The sequence below is a fragment of the Hemiscyllium ocellatum genome, chromosome 37 (genome assembly GCF_020745735.1).
Source record: "Hemiscyllium ocellatum isolate sHemOce1 chromosome 37, sHemOce1.pat.X.cur, whole genome shotgun sequence".
NCBI classification, from domain to species: domain Eukaryota; kingdom Metazoa; phylum Chordata; class Chondrichthyes; order Orectolobiformes; family Hemiscylliidae; genus Hemiscyllium; species Hemiscyllium ocellatum.
The window spans coordinates 27,837,728-27,858,536 of record NC_083437.1 but is presented as its reverse complement, the minus strand read 5'-3'; the positions used below and the strand labels follow the sequence as shown (position 1 = coordinate 27,858,536).

The following is a 20,809-nucleotide window of genomic DNA, read 5'->3' as shown; positions in this document are numbered from 1 at the left end:
CCTCCTCGCTCCCACCCACCCCTCAAACGCTATCCTATCCCTCCTCGCTCCCACCCACCCCTCAAACCCTATCCTATCACTACTCACTCCCCCCACCCCACAAAGCCTACCCCTCCTCTACTCACTCCCCCCACCCCACAAACCCTACCCCTCCTCTACTCGGTCGCCCCCCCCACCCCTCAAACCCTACCCCTCCTCTACTCGGTCGCCCCCCCCACCCCCCAAACCCTACCCCTCCTCTACTCACTCCCCCCACCCCACAAACCCTACCCCTCCTCTACTCGGTCGCCCCCCCCACCCCTCAAACCCTACCCCTCCTCTACTCGGTCGCCCCCCCCACCCCTCAAACCCTACCCCTCCTCTACTCACTCCCCCCACCCCACAAACCCTACCCCTCCTCTACTCGGTCGCCCCCCCCCACCCCACAAACCCTACCCCTCCTCTACTCGGTCGCCCCCCCCCCACCCCTCAAACCCTACCCCTCCTCTACTCGGTCGCCCCCCCACCCCTCAAACCCTACCCCTCCTCTACTCGGTCGCCCTCCCCACCCCTCAAACCCTACCCCTCCTCTACTCACTCCCCCCACCCCACAAACCCTACCCCTCCTCTACTCACTCCCCCCACCCCACAAAGCCTACCCCTCCTCTACTCACTCCCCCCACCCCACAAAGCCTACCCCTCCTCTACTCACTCCCCCCACCCCACAAAGCCTACCCCTCCTCTACTCACTCCCCCCACCCCCCCAAACCCTACCCCTCCTCTACTCACTCCCCCCACCCCCCCAAACCCTACCCCTCCTCGCTCCCACCCACCCCTCAAACCCTATCCTATCACTACTCACTCCCCCAGCCCCCAAACCCTACTCCTCCTCTACTCGCTCCCCCCGCCCCTCAAACCCAATCCTTCCTGTACTGGCTCCTCCACACCCCCAAACCCCACTCTTCCTGTATTCACTCCCCTCCTCCCCCCCCCCCCCTCTGATTTACGTACATCTCTTGCTGGTGCTCCCGGCTGTAGTGTTTGGCCTCCAACTCCTCTTGGTCCTGCAGCTTTTTGGCCACACAGACATCCTGCCGAACCAACTTGTTCTTCTCAATGTTTGAAGCGTAGTGCTGTTCAACTGGGGAGCACCAACACAGGACATCGTTCGTTAGCAACATACAACTCTCCCCATCGCTGGGGAGTTACACAGTAACAGTAACTTTGGTTTCGTCTTTACTCCAAAGAAGCTGACTCTAGAAAACTCTGCCTTCCTTCGTGCACACGGGTCCTAATCTCAGTGGTCAACATGTTTTACATTCCTGCATCACCTGGGGTTATGGGGATTTCACGGCGATTAGGATATTTCACCTAATGTCCTCAGTCACACATCCCCTTCCCTCTCCACCACCCACTCGCCTGCTCCTTTAATGAATCCCTCCCTGGCCAACCTTGTCCCTCTGTCTGCACCGTCCCAATCACCAACTCAATCCTACTGCTCAAGTCTGGAAGCTGATCCAGCCCCAGCTCCTCATGCCCCTCTCCCGCACCTCCTCCCCTCCACCCAGCCCTGACTACCACCTACCCCCAGCCACTCCAAAAGATACCAGCCTTCAGCTATATTCCTAGCCAGTGCCCTCTCCTTCCTGCCCCTTCCCCTTTGCCCCTCAAATACCCTCCTCCCTAACATGCTCCTCAATTTCCTCATGGCTTCAAACCTTCTCCATGAGCATTGAGACACTCCGACCGTAACAAGAGTGAATTCCTGAGTCCGAATCTCTGCCAGTTGTGTCAGTGATCCGAGCCCAAGGGTAGTGAGTGCAACCTGAAGCCCTGCTCCCTCTGAGCTCCCCCAGACAGGGGCACAAGCCCCCATTTTGGATGAGGTTAGAATTCGTCACCGACTACGTCAATCTTGCAGCTTGGCCTTGCCCTGACCCCACTGCCTCTCGAAAAGACAGCCAAGGACCAATTGGATGTAAACAATTTGCCCGTCTGTGACCGAACCAGGCTCAGGTGTTTGATTGAGGCCCTAAGGTCAGCTTCCACTTACTCTCTTTTTCCTGAAGGTTGTGTGCTAACGCCCCATCCTCCAAGACAGCAAACCCACGGCACACTGCAACACAAGAGGGCAATTAAAATGGTTTTGGGCACAGCAGACATCGTTGGTTAAAAAAAAAACGCCCACTAAACAGGCGCCAATAACTGGGAACATAAACCGCCCAAAGGGCCAAGCAACCTCTTACCCAAGAGCCATTCCCCTGCACACTACAACACCCTGTGCCTCTGCAGTATGTCGCAAGCAAAACAAACAGCATGTGCTCTGTTTTACAAAGGCAACATCCCCTAGGAACTATGTTTAGTCTGTAGTTGATGACTTCCACAAACAATCAACAACAGCTTCGATGGCGTGAAATCTCACAAGGTGCTTCACAGTATGGATGGACAAGATATCCAGTCAGTTAACTGAGAGCTTGGGTGAGGAGGCAGGGAGTATCTTGTGGGAGGAGAGGGTTGGAGACACTTAGGGAGGCTCCCGCAGAGCTCAAGGCCCAGACAGCTGAACCACAGCCACTAATGACAGCATTTTCCCAGAGGGTATAATTGAACAGTTGAGTTACACGGTGTGGCACAAAAGAGCTGAGCTAGGATAAACACGGCATCAGCTCAGTGCAACCCAGCCTCTACCTGAGCCAGAAGGTTGTCCATCCCCAGTCTCAGATTCAAGTACATAATCACAGCTTGACAGTCCAGTGCAGTACTGAGGGAAGGCAACAATGTGGAGGGGGCACCGTAATCTACATTGCAATAATTACAAAATACAACACAAACACTGAATGACCTTGTATTCTATAAAATTCAAAAATTTTGAAAGCTCTTAACGGAAAGGTCTCCTGGATATAAATATTCCCCTTTTGAGCATTGATACTGCTACATGAAACATGGCTCCTGTCATTAAAAGCAGACACTTCTGACGTTATTGTCAATGACGTCAGAAGAAATGTATCCGTTTAAACATCCCAGTCAGACAAAAGGCTCGCTTGACTGGAACAGCTATTTTTAGTCTGGCTCAGACCTCAGTGAAAGCTGCTCACAGTGACCAGTCAAAGTGATTTGTGACTGGGACCTAAATCCCTCAGGCAGCAGCAGGAGTGAAGGGCAGTACCTGCTCTCTCCACCTGACACATTGTTTTCTGCTCAGCTGTGGCCGCACCATCCCAATGACTGGGAGGGTGCAAGTGGGACTGGAAACAATAACCCCCTCCCCCCACCCCCAGCCACCCCCTCCAGTGTCCTCCCTCACCACCCCCTCCCCCAGCACACAGCCAGAAGCCCCATGTATCCCTGCCCCATGCAGCATCAAGCACTATTCTACCATGTGCAGCATCGCAAACCAGCCCAGTTTTATCCTTCAATCTGGCTCAATGTAGTCACACTTTATAACAGGGACATTGGATAGAGACGGGCAATGGGAACTGTACGCCTCCTGTACTCTCTGCCTCCCCTCCCTACTGTGTGCCCCAGATATGCCAGCAAACCTGGCTCCTCAGCAGGCAACCTGGGCTAAATTAAGTTATAGCGAGAGTTGTAATCTACTGGATTTGGGAGCTTTAAAGCAGACACAGCGCTGTTTTCTCACCAGCAAGGCAAGTCGGTCAAGGATCTTCTCGAATTGCCAAACCCACCTCAATACGGAGTATCCGAACCATGCCATTCCCACTCTGGGGGTGGGGGTGATGGGCACATCCAGGATGGAGTCAGGCCTGGGAACCCAGAGGCAGCTCCAAGGCATCCATGGGAGTGGGGAAGGCGAGTACTCAGGTGGACTGCTTGGAGGGCCCACCTCAGTTCTCTGGAACTCGTCCTTTGGCCCTTTAGACTCTCTGCCAACCACTCCACATGACCTCTCATACCCAACTACATACCAACCTGATGCCAGCTCTCACTATAACCCACCCTCCATGCTCCTTCATACCCTACCCATGTCACCACAGAAACTCATCCAATACCAACAAAGCTGAAAATGTGTTGCTGGAAAAGCGCAGCAGGTCAGGCAGCATCCAAGGAACAGGAAATTCGATGTTTCGGGCATAAGCCCTTCATCAGGAATTCCTGAAGGGCTTATGCCCGAAACGTCGAATTTCCTGCTCCTTTGATGCTGCCCGACCTGCTGCGCTTTTCTAGCAACACATTTTCAGCTCTGATCTCCAGCATCTGCAGACCTCACTTTCTCCTCAATACCAACACAGAAAGACTTCAGGCTCCATGTGAAGATGAGAGTGTGATAAACCTATCACAATCTAATACAGTTCCCGCTCACATACATTTGAATGTGAAATGAAATCTTCCATTCATGAAACCCATTCAAAGCTTTTAAATCTCAAGTGATTAATCTTTTATAAAACAAACTTCCTTTTAGACACCACAACGACTTCTCAACCTTTCATAGCCTATTGAAACTGTCAATTAAACCTCAAACTCAGAAGCCCAATCAGAAATATTCACAGCCTTTGATACACAACCAAGCATTCATAATGATATCGTAAAATTTCCCCCTTGGGAAAATGTGACAGAAATCTGTTGGAACAATACAACCACGTACTTTTCTAATCTATAAAACCCTGCAGATGACCGGTCAAAGCAGTCCAGTGGAGTTCTTTTATTAAAACTCTCAGGAACAGCAAAACAGCCTGTTTCCCTTGAAATCTAAAAAGACCGAGGGACTTAATTAAAAGTCAGGTCTCGATTCCATTTGCAGTTTAAGAATGTTTATATCTGTTTCACCAATTCCCAACTCCCATTCTGCAGGTTATAGCCCTTATTACACTCACAATGAGATCAGCTTGAACCTGGAAAGAATTCCTGCTGAGTTTGGGGTTTTCCTCCCACATTGAATCATACCCTTCACTTAGCAACAAAAACCGGATATGTTGGAAATGGGGCAATCCTCACCTGGTATCTGCTGTTAAGCGCGCCAGAATCTTTCGGACTGATTTCTTTTAAAAATGCACATTTTGCTGGTAAGTAATTTTAGCACAGGGAGCTCCAATCAGGTGCTCATTTAAATCTCACGGGTGTTTCTGGTCTTAGAAGGGCAAGTCCAATCAGGTTTTGCCCTGAGGTAGGCGTGCACCTTACCCCATCCACAAACAACGCAGGGCCCAGTGGAGAGGCTGCAGCCAGAGCCCCATGCAGCAGCACCAGTGTGGCCTCAGCTCTTAATCAACTTAGGATCAAATTTCCTGATTACGCTTCACATATCACAAATTAACAGATCCAGTGGCTGGGTCCATTTCTGTTCTCCCCGATCTCTTTACTATCTTAAGCCCAGAAGTACCACATTCCATTAAAACACACCGACTGCTCCCTCAGCAGGATGCAGTAACTCAACACGAATCAGATACTGAAGCCAGGATTTCACTGCCCAGCCGTCTTTGTTGAACTGGTAGAAATTGGAAATCCCACAGAAAAGGACAGCAGGCCCTTTGCTCTGCCTGTGGTTAAGAATTAGAGGGGGTCAATTCAGAACAGAAATGCGGAGACATTTCTTCAGCCAGAGGGTGGTGAGCCTGTGGAATTCATTGCCACGGAGCAGTGGAGGCCGAGACGCTAAATGCCTTCAAGGCAGAGATTGATAGATTCTTGTCGTCTCGAGGAATTAAGGGCTACGGGGAGAATGCAGGTAAGTGGAGTTGAAATGCCCATCAGCCATGATTGAATGGCGGAGTGGACTCGATGGGCCGAATGGCCTTACTTCCACTCCTATGTCTTATGGTGTTAAAGAGCCCTTTTCAACATCAAACAGCTGGAATCTAGTGAGCTACCCCAGGGATGGATCCCATCCCCCCAGCAGAAATTCCCAGTGCAGTCACTAGGGAATGCTGCACAGCCAGATACATCACCTTTTTGATGAGATGTTAACCCATGACAAGTATTAATGATCTGGATCTTGCAGAGTTCACGGATGACACTAAACGTGGAAGAATTGTAAAGTGTGAAGGGGTTAGTGTGGAACTCCCAACAGGTCAGTGAAAAGTCAGTGGAGGAAGTGGCTTGCTGGCAGATGACGCTGAATGCAGAGAAGGGTGAGGTGATGCACTTTGATTGGAAGAACACGGAAAGATGACATAAAATAGTGTTTCCCTTCTAAAGGGGGACAGCAGAAGAGGGCTCTGGGTGTATCTGTGCACAGATCATCGAAGGACAGAGGGAAGAGACAGCATGGTGGCACAGTGGTTAGCACTGCTGCCTCAAAGCGCCAGAGACCCAGGTTCAATTCTCTGTGTGGAGTTTGTACATTCTCCCCGTGACTGCGTGGGTTTCCTCTGGGTGCTCCGGTTTCCTCCCACAATCCAAAAATGTACAGGTTAGGTGGATTGGCCATGCTAAATTGCCCATAGTGTTAGGTGAAGGGGTAAATGGAGGGGAATGGGTCTGGGTGGGTCGGTGTGGACTTGTTGGGCCGAAGGGCCTGTTTCCACACTGTAAGTAATCTAAGAGAGTAAAGCTCACAGTGCTCTTGACTTTTTCAAAAGGGGCATACAGTATGACAGCAAGGAGATGCTGAACTTGGACAGGAGACTTGTGTGCAGTCATGGGTACTGTACAACAGGAAAGATGTGGAGGCATTGGAGAGAGTGCAGAAACAAAATATGAGAATGGTTCCAGACATGAGAAAGTGCAGCTAGGAGGACAGATTGAAGACATTGGGACTGTTCTCCCTGGAGAGAAGGTATGTGAAAGGAGATGTGATTGAGATTTTCATGAATAGGCTGAACACAGTAGGGTCATGGAGTTATACAGCATGGAAACAGACCCTTTGGCCCAACTCATCCATGCCAACCAGATATCCCAATCTGACCCAGTCCCATTTGCAAGCACCTGGCCCATATCCCTCTCTAAACCCTTCCTATTTATATACTCATCCAGATGCCTTTTAAATGTTGTAATTGCACCAACCTCCACCACCTCCTCTGGCAGCTCATTCCGTACACGCACCAGCTCATGCGTGAAAAGGTTACCCCTCTGGTCCTTTTTAAATCTCTCCCCTTAAACCCACACCCTCTAGTTTTGGACATCCCCACCCTGGGAAAAAGTCCTTAGCCCTTCACCCCATTCACACCCCTCATGATTTTATATTAAAAGTCACCTCTCAGTCTCTGATGTTCTGACCAACGAAGCCATGCACCTTCTTCACCACCCTATCTACCTGCAACTCCACTTTCAAGGAACAGTGCACCTGTACCCCTAGGTCTCTGTTCGGCAACACTCCCCAGGCCCTTCCCACTGAGTGTACAAGTCCTGTCTTGGTTTGTTTCACCAAAATGCAGCACCTCATATTTATCTAAATTAAACTCCATCTGCCACTCCTCAGCCCGATGGCCCATCAGATTAAGGTCCCATTGTACCGAGATAACCTTCAGTGTCACCTACAAACTGACTAAAGCAGTAGACCCAGCCCTGATGTGTGTGTCACACCGCTGGTCCTGGGACTCTAGTCCAAAAAGCAACCCTCTACTACCATCCTCTGTCTCTGATCTTCAAACCAATTTTGTATCCAACGGCCAAACTCGCCCTGAATCCCAAGTGATCTAACTGCTCTGCCATGCAGAACCTCATCCAATGCTTTACTGAAGTCTACATAGACAATGTCTACCGCTCTGCCCAGGAGATCAGATGAAGCTGTTCCAACTTGTAAAAGTAGCACAAATGAGAGGGGTTAGTTTTAAAGTGTTATGTAAATGAGGAGGAGGCTGGTTCAATTGAGGAATTCAAGAGTGTATTGGACTTTTTTTTGGATAGTTGTTGTGTCCAGGGATATGGGGAAGAGGCAAGAGTTTGGCAGTAGATAATAGACTCTGGCACGATGGGCCGAATAGTCTCCTTCTACACCGTAATAATTCTGTGAAACAACAGGCTGACCCAGCTAATACTTATCTTTCCTGAAGAAATTAGCCACAGTCCACAATAAACGACAGCATCATTAAAACAGTTGATCTGATCATGACCACCTTACAGTCAGTGGGATCTTGCTGCCTCCTCTTTGGCTGTAAATGTACTCCACCAACTGCAAGGCATTTGGAACGTCTTGAGATTATGAAAGGAGCTATAAAAATGCAGGTCCTGTTTTCACCCCATTGGGTGTGGAGTCTGAATCGCAGCCCATTGGGTGTTGAGTCTGAATTGCAGCCCTATCGCCATGACGATGTACACAGCACAAAGCAAGGAATCAATCCTGAGGCCTCATTCCCTTAAAGCTGCAGAGACTTGTGTCTTTTTTTCAGGGGTGGTGGGGTGCGGTGGAGGAGGGGAGTACCTCGAATAATTTAAAGCAGGAGATTGAGAGAGACTTTTGTTGACAAAGCTATTAAGGAATATGATTGGCAGATGGAACCATAACCTAATTGGATGGTAGAACACACTCAAAGGGCTGAATGGCCCCCTTCTTGTTCCTATGGCATCAACAACTCAGCTGCCCACTGTTTTAATGCAGTGAGGACGGAGGTAGTTGTTCATTCACTGGAAACACAGTTCAGTCAGCTGCAGGATAAGACTGGAGGACGTTCCCAATGTAATCCGCCTGCTCCCACGGCAACTGCCAAACAGGAGGCAGCCACTGGAAGCACGAGGCCAAAGGTCACTCCCTTGAGAAAACAACTTGTGCCAGTCCGAGACTTGGGACTGTGCAGTCCAGATCCCACCCCACTACCCAGACAGGTCAAGGGAACGACTGGCAGTGGGGGCCGGATTGTACATGTTGCCAAGGAGACGTCAGAGTTAGTCCGACAATGGAATCCTGGCTCCCGGCCCAGGAACAGAATGCATGTGTATTTTCCAATACACACAACAGGCCTCATGGGACAGAAAGATCCCAACTTCGCCTCAGACCCTGCAGACTGAAGTGTCCAGGTTTAAATGAGCAGAGGGCGGGAGATTCCCTCACTGCTCACCGTCCCAGCAAACCCCACAACAAAAATAAACTGCCAGATTCCTGGCTTCTGATCACAGACTGTTGCCAGGAAATGTGTGGGGCCACTGGTGAAGTACAGAATAGGCCATTCAGCCCATTGTGTCTGCTCCACCATCTGATCATGGCTGATAATGTTTCTCAATCCCATTCTCCTGCCTTTTCCCCATTACCCGTGATCCCTTTAACAATTGGGAACCGATCTGTTTCTCTCTTAGACACTCAATGAGTTGGCCTCCACAGCCCTCTATAGCAATGAGTGCCACGAGGCTGGATGGTCTCACCCTGGCCTGTGAGGAATGGACTAGGAACATGGATAAGCAGAAGAGACCTCAACTCATGGAACAGCTTTGAGAGGGAGGGAAGGAGGGAAAAAGGGAAATTGGAAGAAAAGAGGAATCTCAATGCCTGTAAATTCCAGCCAAACTCTGGGAGACTCAACTGCAAGAGTGTGTGGGAGCAGGGCAGCAAGCGAGTGAGCATCTGACCAAACCTCAAACAACATGGCGACTCAAGACTGGGAATGGAGACAGGGGGAGATGGGGTGGTGTGGTTGGGGAGGAAAGAAAATATTAGCCAGGGTTGGGACGATGTTGGAGATAATGGGGAGATGAGACAAGTGGATAGGGTTAAGGAAATGAGCCATGGAAAGGAGGAAGTGCCCCGAGGTGTTCAAAACCATTCTTCCCCAACATATTGCAGCCAGTCACTCAAAATATATGTCAGCAAACCACAGCCTCAAACTATTCTCTCCTGGAGCTGTGCAGTGCTGTAATTGCTGCTTGTAAATACATACTGTACATCCACCACATCGGAAAAGATGGATAAAGAACAGAGGAAAATCAAGCCACACAGACAGATGGAGACGTTTAGGAGCTCTGGTCTCTGCCAAGGGACACGATGTTGATGGAAAGTTTGAAAACAACTCAGTTTTCAGAAGTCCAAGTGAAGTCTCACTCCCATCAAGACTCAGAACAGCCATCGATTAGATGAGTGAATATTTGAATGAAGCATGCACATTATTTACAATATTGTGACACTGCACCCATTTCTTATGCTCTGAATCTCCTACATAATCTGGAATCCATCAGCAAGCAGTTAGTTGTAGTGCTACCTTGTAGGTTACAGATACTGTCTCAGAGTGGTACAGGAGCCACTGGAAATGGTTGCATAAATATCAAGATGAATGGGAACCCAAGAAGGGGTGTTGTCTTGTACGGTTATAAATGGCCCAAGGAACTTGAGCTAACTGATGGGTGTTAGATACGATAGAAGAGAAGATTTAGATAGCTATCACTCAGGTTCCCATTCAGTATGTTGCTTCAACCTATTTATTACTGATCAGTAAATTATCAACCCCAACCAGGAAGGTGTGGTTACAGTGTGTAATGGTTCTGCTAATCCAGAGAAATAGTGGGCAACCACTAAGAGAGAATCTAACCATCCTCCCTTGACATTCAATAGCATCACCATCACTGAATCTTCCGTTATCAACACCCCAGGGTTACCACTGACCAGGAACTGAACTAGACTAGCCATACTGTGGCTACAAGAGCAAGTCAGAGGCTAAGACTCCTGTAGCAAGTAACTTGCCTCTTGACTCCCCAAAACCTGTCCACCATCTACATGGTAGAAGTCAAGACCATGACAGAACACTGTCTACACATTTGGTGAGTATAGCTCTAACAACACACAAGAGGCCTGACACCATATCCACAGTCAGTCACACCCTTGAGCACCAATGCTCAGCACGAGCAGTGTGCACCAACTACAAGATGCACTGTCAAAATTTATTGAGGTCCCTTAGACAACATCATCCTAACCCACGGTAACCACTATCTAGAACAACAAAGACAGCAGATAGATAGGAACATCAGCACCTACAAGATCCCCACTAAGTCACTCACCATCCTGACTTGGAAATATATCACCGTTCCATCAGTGTCGCTGGGTCAAAATCCTGGAACTGCGTCATTAACAACATTGTGGGTGTCCCTGATTCAGGGGGTGCAAGAGGCAGCTCACCACACATTCTCAACTAGGGATGGGCAATAAATGCTGGTCCAGCCTACGACACCCACATCCTCTGAATGGATGTTAAATAATATACAGAGAAGGCATTCCCAATTCCCACCATGACAATGAGAAATCAAATTCCGTTAAAAATATAAGAATAACTGGTATTACTGCCAGTTTGTTATTAAAAACTCAGCAGCTGCTAATGCGAAGGAGCCAGTGTAGCCCTATGTGACTCCAGTCCCACATCAATGTGGGTGATGCTTAACTGCCCTCGGAAATGACTTTGCCATCCATCAAGTAGCAGCAAGCTTCTTCTGAAAAGCAGCACCAGTGCCGTCCGGGTCTCAGCCACCTGCAGAATGCACAGCGGTGGGGGAGGAAAGTCCATGAGCACCTCCTCTCTGATACCCCACACTCACTCACTCTCCATCTACTCCTGCACTCACCTCCCACCAAGGCCCATGGCCTACCATTCTCACTCACTGTCACCTACCCCAACTGTGTGCTGCCTCCTAACTCACTCAGGACAGCACGCCACCTGCACCAACACTAACAGCTGTATCACCCATTGCCTCTCTCTTATTCCAGGAGGAAAACAGCCCACAACAGGGCAGGAAGAGTAAAGACGGCTTGTGTCCAGTCTACTGTTAGCTCCTTACCTTTCACATTCTTACTCTGGTCACTCTAAGCAGCTGACTGACTTAGTGTCCAAGCTCCTGGACTGGTATCAGAGGCTGCCCTTGGCTTCCTATGCCAGGACCCAGGGACCAGAAGGTACTCCCCTTGATGTGACCGAGGCCTGCTGACAACCATGACGGAATTCCTGGCTTTGTGTCAGCATGGCAACGCAGCAGCACAGAGAGTCTACCTGAGGGACAAGGCAGGAATGCTGTGAGCATCCAGGTAAGTTCAAAGCAAGTGCTGAGAGAGGAAGTGAATAGCCCAGCAATGCAGCCTGGTCCAGTCCATGAGCTGGCTGTGTGTCCCTGGAGTGCACAATATCTTTGCTGCACCATGACAATGGTATTACAGTGCTCAGGTTTAGCACTGAAGTGCAGAAACATACTGTAAGTGGGTCAGAGAAAAGCCAGGAGGGCTCTTCAAGGCTCACATTAGTCAGATGCTGTTGGCCATGAACATGGGATGTGTATTGTGCGTGCATATGGAACATGCCCAGAGATACTGATGACAGGTATCCAACATGGAGGTCCTCTGGTGACCCACACTGACGTCCATGTTGAGAATCCTCTAGTTTACCTGCGGTGGATGATATGACAGAAAGTATGCCCTCGTTTGCTATGACCTGTCTGCACTGCTTACAAAGCAAAACCTTTCACTGTACTTAGATGCATGTGACTACAATAAACCCAAGTTAAGTATACATTAATGAGGTGATACCTGCAGTTACTTTAGCAAACCATAATCACCTTAAATTACTGCTGCCTGGTGAGAATCTCACCTCGTCGCCTGGAACATTGTTAAAAGATGTAGCAGGTTGTTCCTGATGTTGAGATTGGGTATAGCCTCACTGGACATCTCTCAGGATTTTACCACGTTTTTCACCATAGTCCACGTCATTCATGCCCCTGTAAGATCCTGCTGTGTGTGTATGAGGCTGACCCAGCATGAGGAAGTTTGACAGTGTCTCTAAAGCTCTTTGGGATACCCTAAAATTGCAACAGGTGCTACAGAAATTCAAGTCTTCCACTTTTTCTGATCTCAGCTGGGAATACTCAATGCTGAAGCCAGCTGCCTGAAAATGTAAAGCAGCATCAACCTCTCTTAAGAGAGCACCTAATTCTTACCGGCACATGTGACAGAAAGCTAATAGGTGTCTGGTTTACAGCAGAATCCAGTGTTAGACTGACGATGTAAAAAAAACTCTACATCTCCCATTAATCTTCAGAAATCAAGATTGTTCTTGCACCTTTTTTTAAAGAAAACTCCAAGAACACATCTCAATTGAAAAAAAAGTCGGTGTGCTTAGGAACTCTGCAGCTGCGAAAAGAACAGATGGGAACAGACCATCCCTTTGCAAACAGAAATAAGCTCTCCTCCTTCAGCCCCCTTTGATACAGAGATGGCTGATCTTGGAGCAGAGAATGTCAGGCTGAGTGCAGCAACTCATTCAGATGTTAATGCCTCACAGATGGGGCTGTAAGCACAGCTACATGCAAACTCTGTGAAATGGGGGGTGGGGAGACTTGTGATTGCAGAAGGTTTGACATTAGCAACAAGTTATTCACAAAATTCCATGCAGAAGCCCCGTGCACACACAGGACCATGGGCAGGATGAGCTGCCCAGGTTATTACAAATATATTCGCTCCGATGTTGACTGTAGCAGCCGGAGAGGATTCACTAGCTAACTTCAACATCCCCCAAGCCATGGTGGTCCCGAGTTGTCAGGGTCCAGAATTAAAGTCTCACATACACACACATTAAATCAATGGGTCTGAGGGATGTTATAAACAGGGGAAAAAGCTACAGGAGCAGTGAATGGAACAGCCATTCAGGCGCTGGAGCTTTTCCATGGCTCTAGAAAGGACGTTAAATCAAACTTCCTTGATTCTCCAGCTGGGGACGAACTGGTGATTTATGTTCAACCCTGGGCACCACACTGTAGAAAAGATGTCAAGCACTTAGACAGGATGCAGAGATCTGTAAGAGGGGTACTAGGGTCCAGGCAGATGTGTGGACCGACTTCAGAATCTGGGGAGTCTTCTTCAGAACAAGGATATCCAGGTTCTTTCCAGTGACACCAGCAAATCGGCAAGACAGATTCTAGGGGATGGACTGAATTTGAAGAGGTGGAGAGCTGTGCAAAATCCCCACGTTGAACCTCATTCACAAGGAGAGCAAAGAAAACAATTTAAAGAGACAAAGCTTCCTCAACAACTATTTTGAAGTTGGTTCTGGGACCTGAATTAGTAGGTGAGGTACAGCCACTCCTTTAGATGCTGGAAGGTGAGTATGCAGCTGTCAATAAGCTTTGGATACAAACATGTTGGTTTTGGATTATGAGTAAACAAGGGATAGTGCAGCTGTAATCTATAATCAGGCCCCAATGTCCACCAAGAGAATTAAAGAGACCTTCACTTGGAGCTGGGAATGTTTTTAAAATGTTAACCATTCCCAGGATGTGGGCATTACTGGCAATAACTGTCCATTCCCAATTTCCCTGAGAAAGTTTGATACAAGCACATGCCTTAAACGCTCACCTCAGGGTGCAGTTAACTGTCAAATACGTGGGTGCGATGTGGGAACAGGATCATATACGGGCCCAGACTTAGTGAGGGTGGCGGGGATTATCCGTGAGAACATTTGTGAGCATGATGGATTTTACAACGTCAGTTAGCTCAGTTCGCTGGATGGCTGGTTTGCTTTGCAGAATGATGCGTGGGTTGAATTCTTACTCCAGCTAAGGTTACCACGAAGGACGCTGCTTCTCGACCTCTCCCCTCAGCTGAGGCTTGGTGATCCTCAGGTAAAACCATCACACTGGTCGTCTCTCTCTCTCTCTAATAACTTACTTTTAAAGCTGAACTTTAAATTTCAACCTGCTAGGTTATGATGTGAACTTCCATTTGATTGCTTACCATGACCAATAACATAACCCAGGCTGAAGCCCAAGCGCACAGATACTGAGGAAGAAGACAACTGAGTCACTTAGGCCTATTCTTCACGTTATGTTACAGTAGGATATAGAATGGCTTTATTCTGCCAGAGGAAGGCACACACAGGCTTCCCTACTCCCCAAACACAGCCATATGGAGTGGGGAGGTACACTAGCATTGACATGGGACGACGATACTGACCTGTATCAACTCCCGTGAGCACACGGGTACATGTCCAACAGTAGGGTGCATATACCCCTTGAAGGAGAATTCCATTTGTGACCCCCAACAAACAATGCAAATTTATAAGGGTGGCTGGAAACAAATTCAACTGTATTGTTTAAGTTGAAACTGCACAAATGGGAAAGGGTAAATTTCATCAGACCCATTGCGAAAGAGCAGAGAGATGAGGCTGATTGGATCATACTTTCAAAGAGTTAGCCAGGCCCAATGGACTGAATGGCCTACTCCTTTGTTGTTTCGTGTGATAGTCATAGGTAGAGTCATAGAGATGTACATCATGGAAAGAGACCCTACAGTCCAACCTGTCCATGCTGATCATTATCCCCACCCAATCTAGTCCCACCTGCCAGCACCCAGCCCATATCCCTCTAAACCCTTCCTATTCATATACCCATCCACATGCCTCTTAAATTGTACCAGCCTCCACCACATCCTCTGGCAGCTCATTCCATACATGTACCATCCTCTGCATGAAAAGGTTGTCCCTTAGCTCTCTTTTATATCTTTTCCTCCCCCTCACCCTAAACCATGCCCTCTAGTTCTAGACTCCCCGACTCCAGGGAAAAGACTTTGTCTATTTATCCTATCCATGCCCCTCATGATTTTGTAAACCTCTATAAGGTCACCCCTCAGCCTCCAACTCTCCAGGAGAAACAGCCCCAGCCTGTTCAGCCTCTCCCTGTAGCTCAAATCCTCCAATCCTGGCAACATCCTTCTAAATCTTTTCTGAGCCCTTTCAAGTTTCACAACATCTTTCCGATAGGAAGGAGACCAGAATTGCTCGCAATATTCCAACAGTGGCCTAACCAATGTCCTGTACAGCCGCAACACGACCTCCCAACTCCTGTACTCAATACTCTGATCAATGAAGGAAAGCATATCAAACACCTTCTTCACTATCCTATCTACCTGCAACTCCACTTTCAAGGAGCTATGAACCTGCACTCCAAGGTCTCTTTATTGAGTAACACTCCCTAGGACCTTATCATTAAGTATATAAGTCCTGCTAAGATTTGCTTTCCCAAAATGCAGCACCTCACATTTATCTGAATTAAACTCCATCTGCCACTTCTCAGCCCATTGGCCCATCTGGTCCAGATCCTGTTGTAATCTGAGGTAACCCTCTTCGCTGTCCACCACACCTCCAATTTTGGTGTCATCTGCAAACTTATTAACTGTACCTCTTATGCTCGCATCCAAATCATTTATGTAAATGATAAAAAGTAGAGGACCCAGCACTGATCCTTGTCACACTCCACTAGTCACGGGCCTCCAGTCTGAAAAACAACCCTCCACCACCACCCTCTGTCTTCTACCTTTGAGCCAGTTCTGTATCCAAATGACTAGTTCTCCCTGTATTCCATGAGATCTAACCTTGCTAATCAGTCTCCCATGGGGAACCTTGTCGAACGCCTTACTGAAGTCCATATAGATCACATCTACTGCTCTGCCCTCATCAATCCTCTTTGTTGCTTGCTCAAAAAACTCAATCACGTTTGTGAGACATGATTTCCCAAGCACAAAGCCATGTTGACTATCCCTAATGAGTCCTTGCCTTTCCAAATACACGTAGATCCTGTCTGTCAGGATTCCCTCCAACAATTTGCCCACCACCGAGGTCAGGGTCACTGGTCTACAGTTCCCTTACCACCCTTCTTAAACAATGGCACCACCGTGTCTAATATCGAGTCTAATATAATGTCTAATATTTTGCTATATTCCAGTTTCACAGGAGACAACCTGGAGCGTGTGAAGAACTACTGATGCAAAAGGCAGCAATCCAATTCATTCATGACAGATCTGTATCTTAACTGCAACAACTCCTTTTAGTTTCCCTTTATCCTTCACTGAACAAAAATGCACTGTTTTCAATTGACCCTGTCCAATGTCAGCAGCATTTTCGAGGAGAGACAGCCAGATTTTCATTCACCTTTGCTTGAAGTGTTTCTCACTATCATTGTGAGTGGCCCAAATCTAATTTTAAGGTTATGCCCCACTGCCCCGTACTCACCCAGCAGTGGTGACAGTTACCATTTCCAATATCAATGTGACCACAGGGGTTAGTACAGCCTGTTTAATCAGATAGGTCTTGAAAGAGGGAAAATGTTATGTTAGGATAAAGAGGCCTTACGGGCGACGGGGTGGGGTGGGGAAGAGGAGGAGACAAGGTCAGAACAGGTTTAGGGGTCACAGGAATACCAAGGGCAGAGCGATTCTAGGAAATCGGGAGGGCAGGAAGGATGTAAAAAGACACGATAGGGAGTGTGTGGGGTAAGTGTTGAAGGCAGAAACAGCCAAGGTGGCTGCATGCACCATCCCCAAAGAATGTGGGAGTTAAGCATAAAGGAGACCAGATTTCAAGGTAGACAGTCTGACACAAAATCAAAACTGCTTCCTTCATTTGCAAATCAGAACAGCTGGCCCAAGGGATAAATTCAAAAGGACAGTCCAAGTTTCCCATCGCACTGACAGCTTTCCTGCTTCAAGAAAGAATTCTTGCATCAGCCTTTCCTTCTGATCCTCTTAAGAGACGATCTTTAGGAGAATGGATTGTGAATAACTGTGGAGTTTTGACATTATAAATAAAATAGCTGTTGCAGAAGAACATTTGCTGACTATTTATTGATGTTTACATCCCCTGCCTGGTGTTGGATAAACAGCCCAACTCCGAGAACAGGGCACAAAAGGCTGCAGTTAGAGCCAATTCAGAATCTATTTATTCTGGACCCCACTCTCGAACTGAGAAGCAGTACATTAAATATTTTATTCGCTTTGCAGACCTTTTTTCCTTATGAGATTTCCAGTGAAAATAAAACATGCAGAAGCGAGAGGGTGACTGCTCCAGTTGGCATAATTTAATCCAAATTTCACTGTCGTCCAAATCCAGCTGCAATTGTCAACAAACACACCCTAGAAGAGGTACAGCACACCGTTAGAGAGAGTGAAGTTTTCTTGATATCTCTGGTTTGGTTTGGTCTGTACAGTTAAACTACTCTATACTATTTGTGACCGAGAATAAAAAAGGGGAACTGACAGGACAACAGCTCAAATTCAGGAGGATTCAGCAGTGTAGCCTCTTTAATTATTTATTAGAACGATGAATTGTTCACTCAGTTACATCCAACATTTACAAGGTGCTAGGGACAGTTGGCCATTTCAGCTTTTGTCAACACTGTATATCCTATACATTATTCATTTGCACAACGCACACCACAATTGTCCACATGAGCTACAAGTTCGACACTTCTGCATCCAACTTTCCTGAGGTTGTTTACATGTTTTCAATCCTCCCTGTCTTAATCTCCAAACTACCTCAATCCAGCTCAACCCTTCACTCTGGAATTCCTTTCCTAAGTCTCATCTCCTCAAGGTTCATCCTTGAGTCTCTTGTCCTAAAACCTGGTCCATTCGCCTTAATCATTCTGGGTGGGTGCCAGTTTTTGTGTAATCTCCAATCTCATAAAGCAGTTGAGACACTTTATTGCATTAAAGGCACTATATAAATACAAGTTATTGATGCACTTGGCAATAAATCAAATTGAAGGTGCTAAAGCAATTACAGAAAAACACAGACACATGTGGAATGTATATTAAACTATGCAGAAAAGTTCAACTCTTTCTCACCTTCTCGTACTCGAGGTAAATTGGATTGATCGATTGCGATTTCAGTCATTGTTGCTTAGACTTGACCTTCAAATCTGGATTAGGATCATCCAAATAAATTAGCTGTTTAAAATAAAGACACACAAAAATGTCTTGGATGATGGACAAACTGTTCAGGGATAAGTTTTGCAGCTCACTAGAAAATTTTAAATGATAAACTTTAACATTAAACTGATAAACCCAGAGAGGAGAAGGAAGAAGCCAAAGATTGAAGAGTTGTAAATGAGCAGAGCTAGATCACATCTGGCCAGGTGAAATAACGAATGGCTTTTTTAAAAAGTCAGACTGGAGGAAGCAGGGAAAAATGGGTGGTGTACCACAAATCTGAGGTGCGGAAAAGAATGTTCAGGGCGGAGGCTTCATAAACAAATCTTCACTTTGAGACAGTAAGGAATAAATGTCTGGGACAGAGTGTGGCGCTTGCTAATACCTGCAGCTCAAAATCTCAAATTAGGGAAACCAACTGGGGTGGGGTATTGACAGCAACTATGCACTGACACCAGAGGCAGCAAGGATTCAGGTGACGAGGAGGCACAATGCCCCTCACCTAGTCCTGATGTGGCACTCCACAGTGGGGAGGATGAACTGTAATGTGTGACAATGTCCAGGCTGAGCCAGTGAGTCAGCTCACTGCATTGCCCTGTGTACACAGTGCAGGACATAGGCTCCAAGTACACCCACATTTTCCATTCCACCTTCCTCTACAACATTAGCAATAAGCGTAAATTCAGAACACCCCCCACCCCCCTCAAATCCCCCTCCCCTGGCCCACGCTGTTTGGTCACGGGCTGACTCTCGGATCGAGTCCGGTTTTCGCTCCGTCTGGAACAGTAACGCCGGCGGCTCCCAGTCCGGTCTCTTCACTCTCTCTCTCTATGTTAACTCCCGGAGTGTTTCTGCTGAAGGGTTCAGGAGCCGAACTTGCCTCTGTCACCAATCCTGGCTCTGTGTCCCCCCCCTCTCTGAATTCACCCCTTCACTCAATCCGTTTCCCTCTTTATTCCTTCACATACACAGACTCTTTCTCCTCCTTCCTTCCCACCGCCCCCACCCCTTCCCCTCACTCCGCGCAACTTCTTTACATCTCTCTCTCTCTCCCTGCTAGTTTAACACATCTTCATTTTCCTCCCTCTGTTTTCTCTTTTCCCTGTTAGTTCCTCTCCGTTTCTGTCTCTCTTGGTATTTCTCTAAGTTTCTCTCACCCTTCTGTTATTTTTCTCGTTGTTTCTCTCTTCTCTCGGGTTTTCCCTCGGTTTGTTCTCTCTGTTGACTGTTGGTTCCTAACCTCCTGTTTCTGTCTCTGTTACATTGTCTCTCTGTTAGTTCATCAATGTCTTCTCTTTATTACTTTCTCACTTAGTTTCTCAGCCTCTGTTTCTGTCTCTCCCTCCCTGTCACTCTGTTAGCTCCTTACCCCCTCCGTTTTTGTCTCTCACTCTCTCCCTGATATTGTCTCTTAGTTCCTCACCTCCTCTCTCCGTTATTTTGTTAGTTCTTTCCCCTCTCTGTTCTGTCTCTCTCCCCCCTCCCTGTTATTTGTGTCTCTTTGTTCCTCACCCTCCCTGTTTCTTTCTTTCTCTCTCTCTCTCTCTCTCTGTTTGTTCCTCACTCTCCCTGTGTTTCTCTCTCTGTTTGTTCCTCACCCTGCCTCTTTCTTTCTCTCTGTCTCTGTTGATGCTCCACCTCTGATTCCAGCAGCTGTTGTTTTTGGAACTACGGAGCGCAGGCACTGCCAAACCACAGTCAAAATCCTGTCCACACATCTGCACATGGCGATGGGAGGGAGCAAGGCCAGAGAGTATGAACACAAGGCTGACTGTCAGCTTCACAAACAGCTACACATCTGAGGCCTGGCCTGGCCAGACTGCTAAACAGACATAAAGGTCTTTTGAAACCTGCCCAATGTTCGACAGCAGTCCCAACTTAAAATTAACGCAATACCATGAGAGTAGTAAAATTCCCTACAGAAAGTGACAACAAACTATGTACGGTGACCTTAGAGCAGGCAATGAATCGGTGAAAAGCTGAAAGGAGATGTTTCACGGGAGATTCCCAAAGTGTGAGATGGAAAGGAGGTCAGTATCGGAGATCTGCAGATCATGAGGGTCTGTAGAGCTCGAAGAGGTTACAGTGAAGTGGTCAAGACCAGGGAAAAATTTGAAAATAAAGATGAGAATTTTACACTTGAACCAGTGTAGGATAGCGAGCACACCGTTGATGTGTGAATAGGACTTGGTGTGAATTAGAAATCAGGCAGTCAGAGTGAATGAGCTCAAATTTCCAGAATGGAGAAGGTTCCAGGTCAGCTAGGAAGAAAAGAGA

At 47.5% G+C, this 20,809-nt stretch overlaps 1 protein-coding gene across 2 annotated transcripts in view; it reads right to left on the bottom strand.

Annotated features, from left to right (window-relative positions):
• ccdc187 (coiled-coil domain containing 187) overlaps positions 1–20,166 on the bottom strand; it is a 44,071-nt gene extending 23,905 nt beyond the window's left edge. Inside the window, exons 1-4 of one of the 2 annotated variants that reach the window (XM_060852318.1) lie at positions 20,131–20,166; positions 18,449–18,550; positions 2,033–2,095; positions 991–1,120 (exon numbers count right to left, since the gene is read on the bottom strand). In XM_060852318.1, coding sequence (XP_060708301.1) covers positions 991–1,120; positions 2,033–2,095; positions 18,449–18,497 — 242 coding nt within the window. In that variant the 5' untranslated portion in view covers positions 18,498–18,550; positions 20,131–20,166. Of the gene's footprint in view, positions 1–990; positions 1,121–2,032; positions 2,096–18,448; positions 18,551–19,689 lie in introns of both variants that reach the window. The other variant, XM_060852317.1, reaches the window with a different exon arrangement.
• Between the last annotated feature and the right edge of the window lie 643 nt (positions 20,167–20,809).